This window comes from Lipotes vexillifer, unplaced genomic scaffold, assembly GCF_000442215.2.
Source record: "Lipotes vexillifer unplaced genomic scaffold, Lipotes_vexillifer_v1.1 scaffold496, whole genome shotgun sequence".
Taxonomy (NCBI): domain Eukaryota; kingdom Metazoa; phylum Chordata; class Mammalia; order Artiodactyla; family Lipotidae; genus Lipotes; species Lipotes vexillifer.
In genome coordinates this window covers 2,306,591-2,331,140 of record NW_006786690.1, presented here as the reverse complement: position 1 = coordinate 2,331,140, position 24,550 = coordinate 2,306,591, and the positions used below count along the sequence as shown (strand labels likewise).

At 41.4% G+C, this 24,550-nt stretch overlaps 1 protein-coding gene and 1 pseudogene across 1 annotated transcript; one reads left to right on the top strand and one right to left on the bottom strand.

The window, feature by feature from the left end:
- The window catches only part of LOC103072494 (pre-mRNA-splicing factor SYF2-like), a 7,360-nt pseudogene extending 7,154 nt beyond the window's left edge, over window positions 1–206 (top strand).
- Window positions 207–4,538: 4,332 nt separating this feature from the next.
- RSRP1 (arginine and serine rich protein 1) lies at window positions 4,539–8,026 on the bottom strand. Its single transcript, XM_007459145.1, has 4 exons — window positions 7,516–8,026; window positions 6,726–6,877; window positions 5,462–5,545; window positions 4,539–4,676 (listed from the first exon to the last, which is right to left on the bottom strand). Exons 1-4 carry the CDS (start codon window positions 8,024–8,026, stop codon window positions 4,539–4,541), a joined length of 885 nt encoding a protein of 294 aa, XP_007459207.1.
- Between the last annotated feature and the right edge of the window lie 16,524 nt (window positions 8,027–24,550).

Genomic DNA, 24,550 nt, shown 5'->3' with positions numbered 1-24,550 from the left:
GAATGCCGCTTTGAATTCTGTATATTTGTTTCCGTTACAGAATTGAAAAATGAGACAAATACAGCCGGAGACGTCCTTATAATGATGATGCAGATATTGACTACATTAATGAAAGGAATGCTAAATTCAACAAGAAGGCAGAAGGATTCTATGGGAAATATACAGCTGAAATTAAACAAAACTTGGAAAGAGGAACAGCTGTCTAATCTCCTTCAGGAACTGTTCTGCCAAATTGTACCAGTAAATCAGGACTCTTTCCTTTTATAATTTGTAAAGACGTGTTCTAAAAATCTGTGTATTTTCATACTTATATATTTATTATTCATTTGTTTTAGAAAAATGTCTTGTATTTCTGTGTTTGAAGTGTGTGTTTAATGTGTGCACTCTGCTAGGCTTAAAATCCTTAGATACGAACACAAGTCATCATCATGCTGAAATCTGTCATACATTTGACTTGACCTGGAGTTGAACTTGGGAGCTTCAGAGGTGAGTTGCTAAATTGGCACTAATTCTTCTTATAAGCTATGGTAGGTAGTGAAAGGCAGGCAGTGGTCACTGTAAATTCAACCTAATCCCTCCCTGCTCCAAGAGGTCACAATTAGCAGGTGCTTGCCTGTCCCATGTTCTATCCCATGGCCCAGGTGCATTTATGGGGCAAGCATAGAGGGTGGGAGACTGATTCTCCAATAGCATTTTACAAATATGCCATCCTTCAAAAAGCAAATATCCCTTGGAAGAAGGTAAGTTAAAACACTTGGTGAAAGTATTATTAAAATACACATAATACAATCTTTTTTTTTAAAAGGCTAACTGGAATTCTAACCTTATTTCAACTGTAACTAAAAAATTAGGACATGCGATTTTAGTAGTAATTATGGGAAACAGGATAGAAAAGTATCCCATGAACGTGAACATTGTGCCATGTTACGTGACTAATTAAAACATGCCTAGGCTTGAGATCAGTATAAGCTGGGCACACTTACTGATCAATGAATAGGAAGCTCCGATTTAGCTAATGACGGGTTTATAAAGATGGCAATATAAATGCTAATAATAAAGGTATATTCAGTGTACTGTGAATAGGGAAATTTTAACATTGTGGTATAGTCATACAACTATAGAATGAGACAGATCTAACATGAAAAGATGCTCTTACCTATATAAAGAGGTTTGTACAGGCATAGAAATAAAATCCGGGATGTGCACCATACTATTTACAGTGATTGATCCTGGGAATGGGAACAGATGTGGTAATTTTACTTATTTTTAAAAATAATTTGACACAAATACACACCCATGCTGCCCAATCTTATCAAGAGTAATAACATGCCAGTAGTTTTTTCTCCTCCTGTATTTTCAAAGAAACATTTAATAATACCTTTCTACTAAGGGAAAAGGAGGGGAGGGAAAAGTTAATAGGTCTTCAAAGACATCATACTGACTTGCGCTTAAAGGACAAATAGGATTTCCCCAGAGGAGAAAAGTGCTCCCAAAAGCCAACCAAAAAAACAGATGTCAGTGTGATCTGAAGACTACTCTGAAGGTGACAAGGTGGATGGTAAAAGCCACTAATTCAAACAGGCAATACTGTAATTAGCTCAGTATGGGAAAGGTTCATTTTGAAGAGCTGAGGCAAACTTTGGAAACTAGAGTTCAGAAATTGATACTCTTCAGTTAGTAGATGGTAGTTAAAGACAGAGTGGAGGAAATTAACAAAAGAGCTTGTAGAGGGAGTAGGCTAAGGATAGAATCCTAACAGTGGGCAAAGGACAAAAAGCCACTGTAGATAATGGAAGAGGTCAAAGAAAAGAAGACAAATGCATGGAAATCTCTGCCTGAATGACAGAAAAATTTGAGAAAGGACTCCATGAAGAAATAGTGAAAAGTGAGCCCTCATAAGAACACGTTTTATTTTGCTAGGTAAGCTTAATAAGTGCTTCAGCAAAGAAAACCAAAGGACAGCATGCTGTGGTTGGTTCAGTAATCATGGCTTCTCTAGGGAAAAAAGCAAAGCATTACACACCTGAACCTACAGTCTAGGGCTGTGCTTTCCAAAATGCTAGCCACCCACCGTATGTCACTAGTGAACATCTGAAATGTGACTAGGGCAAACTGAGGTGTGCTTTAAGTGTAACATATACACTGAATCACAACACCTACCCCAAAAAAGTAAAATACCACTTTTCTACATTATATGTTTAACTATTTTAACATCTACTGGGGTAAAAAACAAATTCACCTTTTTACTTTTCATTGAAGCTCTCCTTTCTATTGGACAGCACTAAATCTAGTCTCTTGGTACAATTTCTCACTGTCAGCGCCTGTTTGCTATATTGTCCACGGGTTATGTAATGACGTAGTATCACACGTGGGCAACTGCATCCCACTTATGTAACGACAAGCAGTCTGGGAATATGCACAACGAGTTATCTTCTGTGTTACAAAGCCTAGGAGAGACTAAGTACATTTGTCCTGGCCACACACAAATGACAAGGTCAGGTTAGACAAGGACTGACAGGACTTCATGGGTTGATTATGAAAAAAAAATGGAGAAAGTGTACATTCTTTTCAGGATACTGGGTAGTAAAAAGAAAATGAATAAAGAGAAAATAGGCAAGTCTCAAGGCTGAAGGAAAAGACCACTGTAGAAGTGAAATCTCAGAAGTGGCACATATCCATAGCAACTAGCCAAACCTCTTACATAAGGTCATAATCAAAGCAGGTGCTTTTCTGTTACCAGCTAAGTGAAGGTGAAAATGATCTTAGCATTATGTCATCAATTCATTGCAAAAGTCTCCCTTACAAGGAAATCCTTGAGTTCTATAGCTTTACTATAGTAATAGAAATAATATGTCCAGGAATGTATATATCCAAGTCTAAATCTGTACATTTATATTTTTCATAGGATCAAATTTAAGAGCAGCTCTTATCCAATACAATGTTCTACCATAGAAGTATTCTATTATCTGCACTTTCCAGTAAGTGGTTACTTAAAATTCAGTTCCTCAGTCATACTAGCCAACTTATCAAGTGGTCAACAGCCACAGTGGCTGGTGGCTGTCTTAATGGGAAATGCAGGTAAAATACTGGACAGCACAGCTTTAGTTAATACAGTATTACATTGCACTTGAGGATTCTTCACCATCTTTTTAAAGTCAACTTCTACTTAAAAATTTAGGACCTGACTTAAGCCTGCTCATCTATTATCTAATTTCTGGGTGTTTGTCTTTTCCCAGGTTTTTTGTCTTGCCTCTAATATTCTCCTCATCCTATTCTCTAACTTGTTATCCCTGCCTATTGGAAGTCTGTTTCATTATTTCCCAAACTAAAGAGTCTGTTCAAAATTAGGGCAAGATTCCAAGGAGTAGAAAAGGAAAACATTCAAGCAATCAATAGTACCCATCCCCATCACTAAAATAAAACCTCATGCATGTTTTTGATCTACTAGGATTTTTATTTTTTGCTTAGGTTCTAGCAAGACATGTTTTGTTGCTAAAGCCTAGCACATAGGCAAAATAAATTCATTAAACTGGCATTTTACATTTAATCCAAACATTTGATCTATTAAGTCAAATTAACACTTCGAGAGACCATCTAAAACTGGCTTAAATCTTCTTAGTTTTGGTATCCACTAGAATGTATTAACAGGCAAAACCACAAAAATCCATAATCAGCTAACGTTTAAACCAACTGCCCAGACCTTTCAGTTAAGTGTTAACATTCATCTCTAAATTTTTATGTGCTTAGTTAAGGTCTTTCCCAGCTACAGTAAGAAGCAATGAAGAATTTCAAATCAATAAATACTTTTTAAAACATAATAAGAAAAAAATGCAACGAAACCTCTGATTTTATAACCCAGTGAGGCATTCTGTTTCAACCCCTCTCTGGCTGAGTTTCCTGCTGTGAAGCTCAATTCTTCAGGATAACACTATGCCAGTATTCTTTTAAGTCTTAGGCCAAACTTCCCAAATTTTAATGAGTATCTACATCAACCGGGATTACTTTACAAACCAGCTTCTAATTCAGTTCTGGGGTAGATTTCAGATTCAGCATTTCTCACAAACTCTCAGGTAAGATCACTGAGCCCTATGCTGTCAGTCCATGGATTTGGACCTGGTATTAGCAAGGCTTTAAACAAGAGATACCACCTCATTCTTCTTCATTAAATAAAAACCCATTATGTAAAGTATACACAATAAAGTGAAACTAAAATAAAACCAAATTTATTAATAAAATATATACAACACAAACAGTTCAATTACTGTTTGTCTTAAAAATTTCACTTCTACGTAACCAATCCATATTATATAAAACATTTACAAGTATATATACAAGAATGCCACCTGTGCGTAACCTCTGGTCCATTTGTGCTATCTCCTATCTGCAAGAGAAATCTAAAATGTTAATATTTAAATATTAAGTATTTACAACTTTCTGTGTTGTCATCTGTAATTGCGACAATTATCACTAAATGGTTCAAAGGAATGGAATAATGCTGGAAACAAACTCTCAAAAAAAAAAATGCATTTCAGGCAACCTTAGGTATTGATGTTCTTTTCGACAGGTATCCACAGTCCATATGGACTTTTCTTCTTATCTATTTTTGGGGATCCTGAAGAGGTCTCTTCAGCAGTAGCTTTAGCTGATTTCTGAAGCAATGGCTTTGCTACAGAATTCTGTAAGAGAACAAGTTCTTAAGTCAGCTTCCCAAACAAATATTATACATATTTAAAATACTCGCTTTTGGGGGCTTCCCTGGTGGCGCAGTGGTTGGGAGTCCGCCTGCCGATGCGGGGGACGCGGGTTTGTGCCCCGGTCCAGGAGGATCCCGCGTGCCGCGGAGCGGCTGGGCCTGCGCGTCCAGAGCCTGTGCTCCGCGGCGGGAGAGGCCGCAGCGGTGAGAGGCCCGCCTACCGCAAAAAACAAAAACAAAAACAAAAAAAAACCTCGCTTTTTACAAAATACATTAAATAATTCCATTTAAGACTATAACTTTAAAAAGACACCAACCTAATAAATGCAAAGCCACGGACCGCACTTGCAACTTGATTCAATCAAATCAGACATGTGCAAGGCATATGTCACTACTGCAGTAGTGAAGTATTAAAAATAGTTTTGAAATTTTGTTTATTAAGCCCTTAGCTCATTTTAAAATATTCTGACTACAGGATATTCTGAGACTTGTTTTTTGAATATTTTAACAGTTAAAAAGGAAAATGGGAATAATTAAAAGGAGGACAAAATATTGAGACTGAGAATGTAGATATCAGAGTAGGAGCCCATTATATTGGTCACTTGTAAGAACCATACAAAAAAAATTTTTTTTAATTCTATTTATTTAGCGGCTTAGTAGGCCTCGAATTATCAGCATAAAAACAATGAGCCAATAAACATAAAGACCCACATAACAGAAATATGTTTAAGGCCAGTTTTTGAGTGGTCAATGCTTAGATATACTTACATTAGAGCTAAAAGCTATGCTTTTTTGCTGGGAAGACTTCTCGTTGGGATTTTCTGTTTCATCTTCCATTAACTTATCCGACAGCTAGACAGGTAAGAGAAAGTAAATTTTAAAAAACCATACCCTTGTAGGTATAAAAAGCAGCCCAACCGTATTACAAATTCACTTGTAGAGACACAGATCAAGTTGGATGTAACCAAATAGTTAACATCCTAAAATAAACAACATAGTACTCTGTTGAGTTTTCCCCATAACAAAATTGATTCAATGATAGGCTTAAGACACTCTTCCCCATAAAGAATTACTGTATCCCCCTGATGCAAATTCAAGTAACTCTGAAAGTCAACTCATACCAGAAAACACCTAGTTTCAAAGAACTAAGGCATTTACCCATCCAGTTGGGCACCTAACCATCTGAAAAAGCGACTGAACTAAGATCTTTTTTGTCCACCACTAATACTTAGGCAAACCCACATGTGGGTCTGAATGACAGGAGATAACCCTTCTTTCCTGTGTTATCAATTCCTAACTACCTTAAACCTTTAAGCTATGAATTTTATGCTGGACATTTCTGGAGAACTGTAATAAACTTATCTGCAAGTGAAGCAGGCCTCTTCTTCTGTAATCTCTCAAAACATCTGGAATATATTGCATATATTATGAAAGGGACATCTATATCAGATGCCCCACCATTACAAAGTACACTTTTGTTTAGCTTAGTACCTGTCCCAAATTCTAGCATGCATAGGGATCTACCAACAAAAAACTAAGTTTTCAGTGTGTCAACATAAACTTCAAATTAGTTAAACCTCTGATGCTTTTGCACATGTATCAATTACCAACAGATTTTCTTCATCAATGTCTGGAGACCACATTCATGATTTCTATAAGACAGAAATAAAGCAGATAAACTATACTGTATGTTGAGTACAGAATTTGTGGGAACATAATGCTGCAAATGAGCGCTACAGATAAATACTCTGTAAAAAACTAGCTAGAAAAACTTGGTAACTACATAGAAATCACCAAAGTACCAGCTACAATTATGAAAGTAATTAGTACTGTGTCAACTGAAAATAAAGTTCATTAGTCTCCCATTTTCACGGGGGGAGACTCTCTAGTATTGTCAGATCTGTTATTTTAAATTATATTTAGCTAGCCTTTCCAGGAAGCAGTCTAAGGCAAATCAAGTAAAAATGGCTAATCAGATCTTTCTGGTAGTAGTTTTCTGAAGATTTTGTTTGGATAAATCTAAAATACTTACCTCAGACTTTGCACCATTATTCAGTACAGCTGTTCCACGGTTGGTTTCTTTAGATACAGAAACAGTTCTGAGACTAGCTGGCAAGTCAAAGTTGGCTGTTCCTAATGCTTTTGCAGCATTGGCTTTTGCTATTTCTAACAGCTCCATTCGATCTACAAAAGAAACACAAAATGTTCATTTATCCTGTAGTATTTCTCCAGAAAACTCAAAAATCACAAACTATGTTTGTGCTTTTTTTTTTTTTTTTGCTGTAAGCGGGCCTCTCACTGTTGTGGCCTCTCCCGTGGCGGACACAGACTCCGAACACACAGGCCCAGCGGCCATAGCCCACGGGCCCAGCCGCTCCGCAGCATATGGGATCCTCCCGGACCAGGACACGAACCTGCGTCCCCTGCATCGGCAGGCGGACTCCCAACCACTGCGCCACCAGGGAAGCCCTATGTTTGTGCTTTTAAACTAGTAGTACCTAGACGTTTACACGGTACTTCCACATGTAAGATATATTTCTATTGATGGAAAAAGAACTCTATTTTGCTGAGAAAAACAAGCATTCCTAAATGATCAACAAGTAAAAGCACACAGTGGGTAAATAACTAACTCCCTGACAATTTCAAGGCTCCACCCAGAACCGCCCTCCACCAAGCCATTTAACGTGCACAGCGTTAATCCCAAGGGGCAAGCATGCCATCCATTTTAAAACTGGGCACCCACTACAGTGTAGTTTTAACTATTAACCTACTGGAGTCCTTCCTCTTTCCCCTAACGCCTCTCTCGACAACCGACGACTCACCCTTCTCACTCAGACGAAATGGGCTTGGGCTGCGCGACCTGGTCCGGGATCGCCCCCTCCAGCCTCTGCGCTCCTCCGGGTAGACGGTGCGGCCGAATCCGTAGTAAGGGCGGTCCCGCGCGAAGGCGTAGGCCCTCTGGTAATGCGAGCGGCCTCGGGAGCGGGGGCGGCTGAGGGACCGGTAGGACCTCCTGGAGGAGCCGTGGTGCCTCTCCCGGTACCGGCGGCTGCGCGGGCGCGAGCGGCTCCGCGAGTACGAGCGCGAGTAGCGCCGGTACCTCCTCCGGTGGCGCCTTCGGAAGCGAGACCTCGACCTGCTCCTCCGCCGGGGCGGGCTGCGGCTGCGGCTCCGCGACCACGACCGAGTCGAGACGATGGATCGGGAAGGAGAGCTCTGGGGAGAGCGGCTCCCGGACGCCGAGGACAGCCGGCTGGACGGGCCCGACCGCGACGACGAGGGGGAGGCCTTGTGCGGCGAGCCCGGCCACAGGTCGTTCACGTAGCTGGACATCTCGGACGGCAGCTTCCGAGCTTCCTTTTCTTTGACGACCCCTGCCAGAAAACTCAGTTCCTAAAAACAAACGAGAGGAAACAAAATACAAGTGAAGTCCCGAAGTGAGCCGCGCGGGCAGCCTCGGGCCGAAAAAGAAACGGGCCTCCCGGCCTACGGAACTCCGGGCTGTGGCGCCGTCTGCTGCCGGCCTTCCCGCCCCGCCACCGTCCCCGTCCACGCTCCGCGGGGCCCACAGGGCCCGGCTACGCTCGCCTTGAGGTAACCGACCGCAGGGCCACCCCGTCACCAGAAAACCCACCACGGGCCGTCGACGCCTCACTCAAGGAGAGAAAGGCCCAACGGACGCCTTCCCTCTGAAGTTAAAGACGGAGAGAGGCTTTTCACTGCTTCTCCTGAACGGCGGACTCACAACTTCATCCTCCGACGTCCAACATCCAAAAGTGAACTAAACGGGGGCGCGGCAGACGTGTCGAAAATACCAGAAGCTGGCGCCCCGCGGCTGCGCAGAGACGTTGCGTGGTGGGCGTGGCTCCCCTCTCGTCCAACCGACGCTCCCCTCTTCTCTCCACCCCGAGCCCCACCCCCCGCCTCACCCAATGGCCTGCAGGATGCGCATGCGCACCCTAGCACGGAAGGTGGGCAGGGGGAGCCGCAGCTCCCTCCGGGGTACCAGTCTGTGGCTATTTGGTGTTCTTGGCTGAAAGCGGGTGAAAACGACGCAGCCTCGCGCCGGCTACACAGAACTCTGGGACTGTGTGCCTGGCCCATGTTAACTGGGTCGTTTCCTCCCCTTCGGGCTGTGCCTCCCTGGACCCTTCTTGGCCACTTCTTCCTGACCCATGTCCGGCCGGCGGACCGCCTTCTCCGGGACGTCACAGGATGCCTGTCAATGCATTATCTTAGAAAACGTTTTTCACTCCCGTGTTTTGGCTAGGAAAAGTCAGAAAGGTGGAGACAGAATGCAGAGGGCACTCATAGCTGACCTTTAAGTTAGTCTAAAGGTTCAGAATGACGTCTGAGATGTCTATTCTGAGGACAGTGTTCTTGGTGCTAAGGATTAAACAATGGTGACTGTTTTATTTCCAGGGATTTATAAGTAGGATACATTTTAGACATATTTATTGTTGTTAATAAAGCATGACAATTGCCTTGAAATAATTTTTCATCGAATGAACTAACCACTTATGTAAGGAGAATTAGTCCTCTGAGCTGCTTTTGCAAGTCAGTGCTGCTTTGCAGGCATTTTTACAAAAGCTACTTTCTTGGGAGGTAGATAGGAAATCACTTATCCTGGATTATATAGGGTGGACCTAATCTAATCACCTGAGAGATTAAAAGCACGAGAAGAATTCCACATTTTATTGCTGCTTCTGAAATGTGGGGTCTCCACGAGGACCCCTGAGAGACATCTAGGAGCTAAGGATGGCTCCCAGCTGGCAGCACCAAAGAAACAGAGATCTCAGTCCAATGACCTCAGAAGTGAATTCCTCCAACACCTGAAGGAGCAGTGCTGGGGATTCTCCCCTAGGTTTACGAAAAGAATGCACTCGCTGCCCTGCTGACACCTTGACTTTACCTCAGTGAGACATCTCACCTACAGAACTGTAAGATAATAAGTTGGGATTGATTAAGTCACTAAGTCTGTGGCTGGAGATAGATGAGCCCCAGACAGGAGATAGATGAGCCCCAGGCTGAACAGTTTCTCCCTGTGGACAGAAATTCCATAATAGCAGAAACTCCATAAAAGCAGGATGATGGGGCAGAAAAGAGATAAAAGACCACGTATTCCTCATTCTTGAAGTCAAGGAGACTTCACCGACTACACATGCACAGAAAGGCTCCTTGGAGTTCAAAAAGGGAGGGGACGCCACCGCATAGTAAGTGATGCCAACTACCCATAGGCCTCTTCACTAGAATCCATCTTGGCTAAGAGACGCACATGCACACAGGGGAGGATGGTGAGAGGTACCAAATACGGACTCAGAACCAGGCAAAGCGAGATGATTGGTCAAAGGAAACCCGGAGGAAATGCCCCATAAAAGTGATTCAAACTGCCAGGAGGGCAAGACTCTCTCTCTGAGACCGCCCATGTGATCTGCACGTACTGTAGTCTTTTTCCTCCTAATAAACAGTTTACTTGCTTCACTACTTTCCATCTCCATGTGGAAATTCATTTCTACACAGCTGATGGGCCAGGGCCTTGTCCCGGGCCACTGGTCCCTTGTGGTCTAGTGGTTAGGATTCAGTGCTCTCACTGCCGCTGCCCAACCTCAATCTCTGGCTGGACACCAAAATCCTGCTGCAAGCCACTGCAGGCCAAGGCCACCCGAGATCACATTTTATTAAAGGTTCATTTTGTTTTATGTGTTTTGAAAGGTACACAACATCTAGTTAGGTGAATAACACCTACCTGAGTGTTTACACCCAGTATGAAAGATTTTGTCATTTGATAGGTAAATTCAACCCATTTACATTTATTGGAGTAACTGCAATATTGATCTTATCTTTTCCATTGGTGCCTATTATTTATTTTATAATACTTTGCTTTTTTCACTTCTTCCCATTTTATTTTGCCAGCCTAATCAAGTATCTCTTTCTTCCTCCCTCCTACTGTTCATTTAGAGGTTCTGCAATGCTTCATCATACAATTAATGCTTTAAGGGTTATCTTTTTAGCACTGTGAAACATAGTTTAACCTGTTCCTCCTCCCCCATATCTCCTTCCATAAATATTTATAGAATGTTTACTGTATTAGATGGTGTAGGATAGGTTAAGAAAAATTTAGTAGTCCTTTCCCCTACCAAAATTAAATTCTTTCATTAATTTTAATAACAGCTAATTTTGTGACAGGTGAGGAAATCCAAAGATATATAAAGTAAAAGCTAATAATCCATTCCTTAGAAGTACGGAATCCTCTAAAAGAGGTCCCCATTCTTCTTCCCCATAACTTAGAAGTAACCAACGTTAACATATTCAAACTCTTTCAAATATACAAGCATATGGTATTTTTTTTGAATATGGGCTCGTTCTAAACAAACTGATTTGAAACTTGTTCTTATAATCAATATCCTTTAAGACAAACCATTTAGATCTAATTTATTTCCAATCAGCTATCTAATATTCCATTGTCTAGAAAAACCAGAAATTAATCTTTTATCCCTTATTGCTTACTCATGGACATTCATGTGGTATCCAGTTTTTCCACCACTAAAAACTATGCTTTCGAAACAAAGACAGATTCCAAAAACATAAGAAGAGTTGCAGAGTGGAGCTACTCTACTGGCTCTTAATACATGGTTTTAAGGTCAACAGAGCCATGTCCAGTATACAACTTGGAGCAGCTGATTGCAATGAAGACTCCAGCACTACTGGAGGAGTTACTTCCAAAGTACCTGAGATAGTAGCTCAGGAAGTAAGCTTAGCTCTCTCAGACGAAAGGATAAGATGAACTTGCAACCACGGAGCTCATCTAGAGAGTGAGCTGCAAAGAGGAATTCTGACACAGAAGACATATTCATTGATCTTAGATCAGAGATGAGTTGAGATGAGACATCTCTGTTGTTAGAGCTGCTATAGAATCATTAGCTACAGTCAACCAGTGCAGCATTCAAGGCAGTTAACACAGAGATCAATAAACTCCAGGCTGATGTGACATTCCTGTCTTCCAAGATGTCCCAAGGAACTCCTGCCATTGATTCTAACATCACCCCATGTGGGCTCGCCACTCCACTGCCTGTGATTACTGAGCCTCGCTATAACTAGGCTGTTATTCCTACTGCTCTTCCAGATGAATGTTTCTTGGGTTGGTAGCTCTGGCATGGAAATACCAGGCTTGCAATGCTATTCAGGAGGCACCCCTCGGTGTAGCAGCTTGACACAGCTGTTTCCTGCCATGAAGACTTATCACAGGAGGATGTTATCTACAGTATCACCATGGAAGCTGACCACCGTGTCCCCATTGCAGGCACCATCGAGCGGTGTTAGGAAGTCTCCTGTACCATGTCATTGGCTTTTGGGTGTCTACTCAGAAGCCAGGAAAAGCAAGCAAACAGCACACAAATCCAGATGTGTACCTGTCAATAGCATTCCCAATAACCCACAAAAGTGGTGTCATTACAATGTAAGGACTGATCGGTGCCTCTGCCTCACTAAGAATGTGACATTTGTGTCCATGCCTAATGGCCACCTGTATTGCTTGTTTGAGGATTGCTCTGCTCTGCACAGCAGTATAACTCTTCAGTGCACACCTTTGCTCAGTAGAGCACTGCTCCTCAATCAGACGAGCCGTCTCAGCCATACCCACCTGAACATCAGAGGAACCATAACTAACTGTACGTCTGTGGATTTTAAGACCTGCACAAGGAATTTGACTTCAGTAAAGGCACAGTCAGAGGCAATGTAATAACGAGAATGTCAATGGGTCCAGAATAGAAAACGGAGAAATACTGCACAAGGCTACACTACTGACTCTGTAAGAGACTTCCTTTTCAAAGGATATATGTCATGCAATCTACTCTGTGTCCTGCTCCCTCAAGTTTCTCACAGCCTTTACCTGACCATACTCAATTTTTGCAACCTTGGCTCAACAACCAAATAATCACAGATATTATCTCACGAGACTCAGCACTTGTCTTGCCCTATGTAAAGGTAAACTATTCTGTCCTCAATCTAACAACAGGTGAGCTTTGCTTCAAGGTACAATGCAATGCAACTGTGATGTTTTACCAATGGAACAGGATCTCATACAGCAATCTGCCTCCCATAGGCAAAGGACCATACATATCAGCCAGTTTGGCCAATAAGACAAATGTGCTCCAGGTAGCCAGAACTAGCCATCGCCCCCATGTTCAACAACCATTTCATCAAACCCCATTAATGGATAAACTTTTACTGGGAGACTTCCATCAGGACCTTATAGCAAGCTTTCAGGTGCTGGATACTTTGTATTATGCAATTGGACCTAAATCTGATTTATCTGGAATGTTCTAAGCATCTCGTGATGAGTCCACCCACCTGAATATTTTTAAATGACATACTGGGTTACCTGCCTTTGCTTTCCTCAATCCACCAGTCTGGCTTGGAGATTTGACCTCTTGGGCAGCCTGGCTTGGTGGGATATTATGCATTATAATGCTTGCAACTTTACTAGGAGCCAGAGTCACACTTTAAGCCACTTTAAGTACTGGTACTTTTATTGTTATATGATAAAGTCTCAAAAGTGGGATTTCTGGGTTAAAGTTTTTGTGTGATTTAATATATTGCCATATTGCTTTCCAAAAAGCAACGATGTCTGAGAGAAAGCCTTTCTGATGCCCTAGACCAGTTAATTTTCCCCAGTATAGGTTATCCTATTTTCCTGTGCCTCATATTTTTAGCATTTATCACAACTGTAATAACGTTTTAATTCATTTTGTAATGTGTCATTTTCCTGCTAGAATATAAACTACATAAGGACAGGCTTGTTTTTATTGTACCCCAGTATTCCAGACAGTACATGGCATATGGAAGGCACTCACTTGATGTTTACTGAATAAGCAAATGGCATAGACTCTCAAATAAATCTTGAAGGGCAGGCAGAGGGAAAGGAAGAAAATATTTTATTTTATTTTATTTATTTATTGGCCACACCACACAGCTTGCAGGATCTTAGTTCCCCAACCAGGGATCAAACCCAGGCCCATGGCAGTAAAAGCGCCAAGTCCTAACCACTGGACCACCAGGGAATTCTGGAAAGGAAGGGAATGTTTTAGACAGGAACAAAGTTCTTAGCAAAATGATAGAAATAGAATTGCCCATTTTATAACTTGGGGACAGAAAACAAACCAGCTTGGCTAGAGCAACGAGTTTGTGGTGTGGAATTTTGGAAGTCAAGCTGGAGATGTAGAATTGGGGCAGATTATGGAGAACCATGAATGTGAACATCTACTTATCAAGCAGCAGGGTCCTAGTTTGTCAGAAATACTGAATCTACCTTTCCAAAGCTGACTGAATACACTGAGATGGTAAATAGCTTTACTTGATTGGAAGGAAGAAAACACTTGCAGGATTTGGGGAATAGGGTTCAAAAGGCTTTTAACCCTAACATATGCTCCCCTTAAACAGACACCTAAAACAGTCAGCTATACTATAAAAATGCATAATCTCACACCTTATTATGCACTATAGAAGGCAATGATAAAATCCTACCCATAAGGAACACCTTTAGCTTCCTTTCTATAACTTTCAGAATCCTCTGTCATGAGGACAAATTCATTCACTAAAGGAATTTTAAACTATTTTTCCTTGACATTCTGTGAAAATGTTTTGATTAAAAGTACAGAACACAACAGGGCATAGTTGACATCGACAATAGCAGTTTCCATGGGTTACTGGGAATGAAAACCAGACATTCATCCTTTTAAAGTATACAACTCAGTGGTTTTTAGTATACTCACAAGGTTATGTAACCATAACCACTAATTCCAGAACTCTTTCATCCACCCAAAAAGAAACTCCTTACCCATTGGCAACATGCCTCATTTCCCTCAGTCCCTTGCAACCACTGATCTACTTTCTGTATCTATGGATTGGCCTATTATGGACATTTCATATAAAAGGAATCCTACAACATGTGGTCTTTTGTGTGTGACTTCTTTCACTTGACATGTTTTAAGAGTTCAGCCTTGTTGTAGCATGCATCCATACTTCATCCCTTTTTATGGCTAAATCATATTCCACTGTATGTATATACCACACTTTGTTTATCCATTCACTGGTTGATGGACATTTGGGTTGTTTCTATTTTTTGGCCATTATGAATAATGCTGCTGTGAACATCCATGTACAAGTTTTTGTGTGAACAAATGTCTTCGGTTCTCTTGAGTATATTGCTGGAGTGGAATTGCTGGGTCATTTGATAACACTATGTTTAACTTTTTGTGGGACTGTCAAAATGTTTTTCACAGTGACGGCACCATTTTACATTCCTACCAGGCATGTATGAGGGTTCTAATTTCTCTACATCCTTGCCAACACTTTTCCTAGAAAAAAAATTATAATCATCATAGTGAATATAAATTTAGAGTTTTGCTGTAAAGAGAAGCAAAGAATTGGGCTGGTGGCTAGAGAGGGTGGTTCTATCAAGGTTTTTTTGTTTTTGTTTTTTATTTTAAGATGGGCTATATTATAGCATGTTTGTATACTGATGGTAATAATCTAGTAGAGAGGGGAAAGTGGGTTATGTAGGAGAGAGATTGTACAGTTGTGGAGCCATGTTCTTGAGTAGGAGAGAGGGTAGGTCCAGAGGACAAGTGGAAGAGTTGGCCTTAAATGGGAGCACAGACAGTTTACCCAATATGGTGGTGCTGTGGTCTGAATGTGCCCAAGTCCATATATTGAAATCTAATCCCCAAGGTGATTAAATTAGGAGGTGGGCCCGTGGGGGTGATTAGGTTATGAGGGTGGGGCTTCATGATTGGGATTAGTGCCCTTATAAAAGGAACCCTGGAGAGATTCCTCATCTTTTCTACCATGTGAGGACGCAGCAAGAAGTCAGCAGTCTGCAACCCATAAGGAGCCCTTTCCCAGAACCTGACCATATTGGCACCCTGTTCTTGAACTTCCAGCTTTCAGAAATGTGAGAAATGAACTTTTGTTTAAGCCACCCAGTCTGTGGTACTTTGTTATAGCAGCCCGAATGGACTAAAACAGGTGGGAAGGCAGAGCAGGAATACAAATGAAGGTAAGATGATAGCTTGGTGGTGAGCACCTGTGGAAATCCCTTTGTGATTTTTACCCCAGTGAAATGAGCAGCTGAGATTGAGGAGGGGCAGGAGATATTAAAGATCTGAAGAGAAAGAAGGTCTAATGTAATCTTTTAGGATGAAATTGACTAGACAGAGTAGGACAGCTAGGCATCACTTGAAGTTAGTGATGATGAGTTCAAAAGAAGACCAGTCAGTACTATCTTTTTCTCCAACATCTGATCTTCTCTTACCATAGAGGTTTTCAGTATTTAAATGAATGAAAAATAAAATGAGTTAATACTGAGTTTATGTTGCATGCACAAAGAGAAATGCTTTATGCCAGATTTTATTTAAATTAAAGATCACATAAGAGCAAAGAATAGCACATCGTAGTTTAATTTTTCTGATCAAGGTAATTAGATTAAACAAGGATTTCATTTTAGTACATTTATTTCTGTTGAGGATGACATTGCTGAATAAAGGATTTAAAACTGACAACTAGTTTTGAATCTGTCCGTCTACACATTATTTTCGGAAAAGGAGGAAAATAGAAGTAAACGGTAGCTGTAGGATCTGGTATTCTCTAGAAATTTCTAAAATTCTGAACTGTGCTTGATTATCCATTTACTAATTCATTCAACAAGCATTTTCTCCATATATCCTTTTTTACCAGTTACAGGAAAAACAAAACTCAATCAAACATGATTCCTAACTTGAAGTACATTGGTGAAAGTGGCGAGTCCTAACCACTGAACTGCCAGGGAATTCCCGAGGCAAATATACTTTTATTTGAACAAATTCTTTTAGAGAACTTGGTCCTATGTACCATCACGTAAAGTTAGCACTGATAATTAGATGTTATGAAATTTGTAAAATAGAAAGCTCAAACATTAATAAGTTTAATACATTATATATAAAGTCTTTCTGGCAGGGCTTCTACCTTAACAGTAAACATGCTCATAAAGACCACTTTGTATACATGCACCGCATCTTCTTTATCCATTCATCTGTCGATGGACACTTAGGTTGCTTCCATGTCCTGGCCATTGTTAATAGAGCTGCAATGAATATTGTGGTACATGACTCTTTTTGAATTATGGTTTTCTCAGGGTATATGCCCAGTAGTGGACATGGGGAGGGGGAAGGGTAAGCTGGGACGAAGTGAGAGAATGGCATGGACTTATATATACTAGCAAATGTAAAATAGCTAGCTAGTGGGAAGCAGCCACATAGCACAGGAAGATCAGCTCAGTGCTTTGTGACCACCTAGAGAGGTGGATAGGGAGGGCCGGAGGGAGATGCAAGAGGGAGGAGATATGGGGATATATGTAAATATATAGCTGATTCACTATGTTATAAAGCAGAAACTAACACACCATTGTAAAGCAATTATACTCCAACAGATGTTAAAAAAAAAAAAAAGACCACTTTGTCACAACTACAATCATGTGCTCCATGGAATTTTAGCTAGGATACACTATTAGAGTCTTAAGATTTTTACACTTCCCTTTTTGAAGTCCATTTGGTGTTTTTGCAGAATTAACAATCTTGTGAACCTGGTAGTGCTTGTAATTCAGACTTCCATTGAGACCAAGGGCAGAACACACAGCTGGACACTGTGTGGCAGTGTTTAAATACTCTTCCAAAAGCTAATGCCACAGCTCTGTGCATTGATTGCAAATGCAGCCCAGGGTTACGTTTGTCTTTTCTATTGCTGTTTGCTGCATTTTGTTTAGATAAATGGTCAAAATGAACACCATTGCTTAAGAAAAGCATAAATACAATTTAGTCACTGAATATGGCTGTATGTAGGTTATTACTGTGGGGAATCTTGGTTTGGCCAAAGTATTATTTTTAATGAAAATTCTGACAGACCAAGGTCCTTTATGTTTCCATAACACTTAAAAAAATGAACAAGCTATCCAATTACCGAGGTTTAACTTGTATCAATGTAGTTGCACATATAAAATGATTGTGAATTTATTTTTCCAGGACTTTTAAATTATGAACATTATTTGAATGAAAGAGAACCAATCTATTGATTATTTACAACTGAAATACAATCTTGTTTTATAGATATCTTCCCATATATTACATAAAACAATGAATCTGAAGCCACCCCAAAACACGGAGTGGGGTGTCTTCCTCATTGTCCTTCACCTTCTAAGATGATACCACTCATAGTGACTGAAATCAGACTAGGTGGCTTAAAACCACAGAAATTTATTTGTTTACAGTTCTGGAGGCTGGAAGTCCAAGATCAAGGTGCTAGAGGGGTTGGTTTTGTGAGACCTCTTCCTAGCTTGCAGATAGTGGCCTTCTCACTGTGTATTCACATGGCCTTTTCTCTGTGCACACCTGTCTCTTCCTCTTCTTATAAGGACACTAGTTCTATTAGATTAGGGCTCCACTGTTATGACCTCATAACATGACGTTAATGACTTAATGACCTCATGACCTTAATGACTTCCTTAGAGGCTCTATCTCCAAATATAGTCATAATGGGGGTTAGGGCTACAGGGGGAGGGGTGGGGCACGGAGACAATTCAGTCCATAACAGTGTTATTAACAAACATTATATAATTTTAATCTGTGATTATTGTCCTTGTACATAAACTTTCTCAGTATTCCTCTGCCTTTCAGATATGCTGCCATCACAAAGACTTTGCTTTGCCACATTGCCAATTTCATTCCAGTTAATTATAATACAGGTATCTCTATTGAGTGCTCAGTGTATTCAAGGAATTATCCCAGATTCTGGAGATATATCCATTAATGAACCATCCCCCTATAAGTAACTTGTAGTCTGACCAGATCTTTAGAAATTCAGAAAATTGCCACCTTCAAAGATATCTAGGAGTTCAGGAGTCCCAGATTGTGAACCACCTTACCTAACAACCAACTTCCTTGTAAAAAAAAAAAAGTATTTTATTGACTAATTAATGTAACCAATATTTATTGTTAACTTTGAGCCTAAGATACAGCAATAAACAAATTGTATTAAGTGCTTGGCCTCGTGAAACTTGTATTCTAATGGAAGAGACAGACAATAAACAAATTAAGATGTAGAATGTAATGTCAGGGAGTGATATTTTGAATTAAAAAAAAAGTTAAGGAGAAAGAGGACAACTTGTCGGGGGCGGGCTGCAAGCTAAGGTGCGAGGGAATGCCTCTCTGAAGAGGTGACATCTGAGCAGAGACTAGAAAGAGTGGAGGAGTGAGCCTGTGGCTGTGCCGGGGAGGAACGTTCCAGGTAAAGGACAGGTGCAACGGTCCTACGGCAGGAGTGCGGTGTGTTTCAGGGGCTACAAGGAAGCCAGCGTGACAGAGCAGAGTGAGACGGGGGAAGAGTGATAAGTGATGAGAACATGAAGGATCCTGTAGTGTATTTTAGTCTACAAGAAAAGAAGCCATTGAAGCATCTGGAGACCAGAAGAAATAGAAGCTGATTTATATTTTAAAGCCTCTCTGGCTGCTGTGTGGAGAAAAGATGGGGGGAGTGGAGGCCCAATATAGAGCAGAGAGACAACTGCAGTGATTAGAGTGAGAAATGATGCTGGCTTGCACTAAACTGATAGCATGGAGGTGTTGTGTGTGTGTGTGTGTGTGTGTGTGTGTCTGTGTGTGTCTGTGTGTGTTTTAAGGTAGGCCCAACAGGTATTGCTATCACGATAAGTAATTTTTTTCTCTTTTTGGTCGCGCCGTATGGCATGCGGGATCTTAGTTCCCCAACCAGGAATTGAACCTGTGCCCCCTGCAGTGGAAGCATGAATTCTTAACCACTGGACTGCGAGGGAAGTCCCTGATCAGTAATTTTTCTTTTTTTTTTTTTTAATGATCACCACTCTTAGGTTCTTTTTTTTTTTTGGCCGCGCTGGGTCTTCATTGCTGTGCACAGTCTTTTCTCTAGATGCGGCAAGCGGGGCTACTCTTCATTACGGTGCGCGGGCTTCTCACTGCAGTGGCTTCTCTTGCTGTGGAGCACAGGCTCTAGGCATGCAGGCTTCAGTAGTTGTGGTAGTTGTGGTGCACGGGCTTAGCTGCCCCACGGCATATGGGATCTTTCCAGACCAGGGATGGAACCTGTGTCCCCTGCATTGGCAGATGGATTCTTAACCACTGGACCACCAGGAAAGTCCCACTGATTAGTAATTTTTAAGCATGAAATACTACATACAAAAAATAACCAACACCTACAATATTCCTGACCAGTACTCCTCAAATCTGTGCATCAGAAACAAGGAAAGTCTGAGAAACTCACAGTTAAGAGGAGCCTCAGGAGACATAAATGTAATGTGCTGTCCTGGATGGGATCCTGGAACAGAAAAAAGACATTAGGTAAAAACTAAGGAAATCTGTAGTTTATAAACTATGGACTTCAGTAATAATAATGCATCAATATCAGTTCATTAATTATACCAAATGTACCACACTAATGACAATGTTCATAGGGAAACTGTGTGGGGGGTGAAACATGAAACCTATACTATCAGTTCATTTTTTCTGTAAATCCAAGTTAAAAAGGAAAAAAAAAAACCAACAATGTAAGTTACATCCATGTATCCATGGAGATGGCTGGTGGTGACAGTTGCACAATGTGAATATACTTAATGTCACAAAACCATATACTTAAAAATGGTTATAATGATAAATTGTACGTTACGTACATTTTATTGCAATAAAAAAAGATGTCTGACATTTTTGCTTCAGTTTTTTTTTTTTTCTGTTCACAAGGTTTAGAATTAGATGATTTCCTCAGTCATAGTATTATAAGTGACAGAACTGATATTTGAACCCGGATCTGCCTCCAAAGCCCATGCCTTACCCACCCTGCTTTATTGTCCCTCCATTAGTGTCCGTGGGACCAATTCTCCCCTTGCATTTCACATATATTCCAAGGTCTTACCTCCCCCAGAGAGCTCTTAAGATTACTAGCTCATATTCATTCATTCAACAAATATGAATTGAGCTTTTCCTAGGTACCAGGAACTATGCCAGTACCTTTTCCATACTCGTGTAATTCTCATCACAGCCCACAGTGAAAGAGATAGTGCTATAGACCTGAGAAAACTGCAGCTTGGAGAGGTTACATCACTTGTTCAGTATTATAGACCTAGTTGTATCCAAGCAAGGCATTAAACTCAGGTGTGTCTAGCTCTAAAGCCAAAGCTTTTAATGGCCTCCTTGTTCATTGGAGACAAGAGTATTATTTTTATTATTTCTGGTATTGTGTTTACCATGAGGGAAGGTTCATACTTCACACTGTTAGTAGCTTGAGTCGCCCTAATTCTCTAATTGTCTATACCTGTATTTTATGATAGATTCCTCTGGTTATTGATTGTTTCTTCTGTTTATGTCTTTTATCTCTCCCATAAGATCCTCCCTGTAATATTCAGTGCAAAGTCATCCTGTTCTCTCTGTAGGGATCCCATGCTTGCTTAACACCTCTTGCCTATATCTTTACAGAAGTACCTTTGGGGTCTCTGGATCGATAGTCTAATCCTACTTCAGTGTAACCTAGTAACTGATTCCAAAGTATTCGTAAGGTCAGCTCAGATGATTTCCCTCTCCTCTGCAAAGGAACTTTAAGGGGAGTCCATTGCCTACTAACTCAAATTGAGCTTTCAAAAAATCCTTTATGAGCTGGTCTCAACCGACCTTTCAGGTCAAATTAATCTATCTCATTTTCTTTTGACATGTCTACACTTCTCTAATTCTGTACTTTTTCCTAACACTCTTCTTTTTTCTAGAAAGCCTCCCTCATTTAAGACCTGTCAAAAATAAAATCAGATCAAAGTAAAATGTTAAGAGTTTACTGCACATACAAAAGAAGAGTTCGCGAACTGGTAGACTTCAGATAGAAAGTGGCAAGAAGCTCAGAGGCATGTCCCTACAGGATGGCTTATAACATGAGAATAGGAAGTTGTTCAACCTTTACAATGATTGATTATTACAATAGGGGTTTCCAGACAGTAGGAGATTGGTTAAAAGTGAGTATCTTATACCATTTTAGGAAGACAATTTAAATTTCATTTATGATTATCAGAGGCATTTACAAGAAATAAATTGAATTTCATTTACATTCATGAAATAAGCTAGATTAAGTTTCCCTTTCATGGCCTAATTGGTTTTGTCTGCTCAGGGGATTTTTTTTTTTTAATATTTATTTATTTGGCTGCTCTGGGTCTTAGTTGCGGCACCTGGGATCTTCATTGCCACATGTGGCATCTTTAGTTGCAGCATACGAAACCTTAGTCGTGGCATGTGGGATCTAGTTCCCTGACCAGGGATCAAACCCCTGGCCCCCTGCATCAGGAGTGCAGTCTTAGCCACTGGACCACCAGAGAAGTCCCTGCTCGGGGGATTTTTAAGGCTGGTCTCCACTTGTGGTCATACTCTCTGCAAGTTCTTGTTCCTGTATATGTTCTAGTATAGGGTTACTCTTGGGTACCACTGTTGACGTTGGTAGATGGATTGGTTTTTTGCTTGTTTGTTTGTTTGTTGCACGCACCACGAGGCTTGCAGGATCTCAGTTCCCCAACCAGGGATTAAACTCGGGTCCTGGCAGTGAAAGAGCCAAGTCCTAACCACTGGACCGCCAGGGAATTCCTTTCTTTTTTTGGGGGGGGGGTGGTGGATTGTGTGCAGTCACTATTACTGACAGTTGTATAGTCATGGTAGACATGGGTGGTTGGATCACTGAGTTCTTCTAGTTGCCTAACCCTGATGGACATTATTTGATGCGTGAGTAGCTGCTCAAAGGTATTTAAATATCTTGAGAAGATGCAACACACTAGGGAAATTAATGTGATGACTATGAGAATAATAACCAAGGACTGAAAAATTCCCTAGGGCAGAGATTCCCAGGAGCCAAGACTTAACTAAAGAAATCAATGGATGAACCGTGTCACCTATTTGGCGAAAGATGAACATCTGACCTTTAAGATCTTTTAAATTTGGGGTAACAATTCCTGATTTATTAACATGGAAACATTTTTCACCAATGACAATACACGCACCTCCTTGTTGGGCCTAAGACTCTTCTATTTGTAAGACTTCTGAAGCAAGGCTGGAAACCTTGGTATCTAAGGCTTGGAGAGAATTAGCTGTGTCACTGAAGGTTTTTTTTTTTTTTTTAATTTTAGGGATATATAAAACAGTCTTTTCTAATTTACAGGTGCCAATATGAAGAATTAATGCTCTGACAAAGGAAGGAATCCAGCATTGTGTGTAGTGAGAGGGTTTTGGTGCTTCATGGATTTCTCTTATGAACTGTTATCTTATTAATAAATGAATCAAGATTGGTGGTTTCATGTGCAGATATTTTTTTTGTTTCTGACTATTGGGAGTTAATAACTCTAACCCACAATGACCATTCCAGTTTAGGGAAAGCTCCTGATACAGGGTGGTGTTGCATTGGAAATAAAGCTCCACTCCTCTTAGGGACAGAGTTAAATTTTGATGGTTTTGGCTTGGGCAATTTGTGGATTGGTTACCTGAGGTTTCTTCAAGAACCATGAGTCGGCTTCCCTGGTGGCGCAGTGGTTGAGAGTCTGCCCGCCGATGCGGGGTACACGGGTTCGTTTCCCGGTCCGGGAGGATCCCACATGTCGCAGAGTGGCTGGGCCCGTGAGCCATGGCCGCTGAGCCTGCGCGTCTGGAGCCTGTGCTCCGCAACGGGAGAGGCAACAACAGTGAGAGGCCCGCGTACCACAAACAAACAAACAAACTGCTCAGAGCTGGTAAACTAATGCTGTCATTAATAGACATTTAAAAGTTTCCATTAAGAACTGCCTGCACTGGATTCCTCCACCCTGAGCCATTTAAAGCCACAATTAATCTTTAATCTTGAGGGGTATGAATGATGTCCATTTAAAAATAGGCTATGGATTGTGACTGTATAGTTTTGTCTGCTAATCAGATAATACCGCCCCCACGGGCCTCTTTGGTGGTGCAATGGTTGAGAATCCGCCTACCAGTGCAGCGGACACGGGTTCGATCCCTGGTCCGCGAAGATCCCACATGCCATGGAGCAAGTAAGCCCATGTGTCACAACTACTGAGCCTGCGCTCTAAAGCCCGCGAGCCACAACCACTGAAGCCCGCGCGCCTAGAGCCCATGCTCCGCAACAAGAGAAGCCACCGCAGTGAGAAGCCCGCGCACCCCAACGAAGAGTAGCTCCCGCTCGACGCAACTAGAGAAAGCCCACGCGCAGCAATGAGGACGCAACGCAGCCAGAAACAATAAATAAAATAAAATAATAAAATAAATAAATTTATTTTTAAAAGATAATACCGCCCCCAACCCAAAGCTACAGAGATTTCACACACCAAAAGAAATCAAAGAAATTAAATGAAACAACAACCTTGGTTCCCTAGCCTACGCATATACTGTCGCCCTGCATGTAAAAAGAGGTGAACCTGTGCGCCTCTCTTAAGCACAAATAACCCACCCACCTTTTTTACTTACAGGAAACGGGGTTCTGCTCTGTGACCTCTTCCTGGATCTCTCCCTCCAAGTGCTGTGTTCTTTCGGGTACACCACAGGGTCAAAGCCCTAGTACTGTCACCCCGCGTGTTCGAGAAGGCCCTTCTGTAATACGAACTTCCCCGAGAGCGGCACTTCCTGCGGGATCGCGACCCGCTCCGCGAGGAAGGCTGCGAGTGGCGCCCGTATTTTCTCTGGTGGCGCCTTCCGGACCCAGACCGTGACCTGCTCCTTCTCCCGGGCGGGCTCTGACTCCTGGACCACGACCGACTCCAGCGAGACGCTGGAACAGTAACGAGAGCGTCTGGAA

What these genes read in the sequence shown, in the direction of transcription:
- RSRP1 (XM_007459145.1), bottom strand. Translation starts at nt 8,026, where the DNA reads ATGTCCAGCTACGTGAACGACCTGTGGCCGGGCTCGCCGCACAAGGCC. An exon ending in ATTTCGTCTGAGTGAGAAGG is followed by an intron (nt 6,878 to 7,515) that starts GTGAGTCGTCGG and finishes TTTCTTTTGTAG; the next exon opens with ATCGAATGGAGCTGTTAGAA. An exon ending in ATAATGGTGCAAAGTCTGAG is followed by an intron (nt 5,546 to 6,725) that starts GTAAGTATTTTA and finishes TTACCTGTCTAG; the next exon opens with CTGTCGGATAAGTTAATGGA.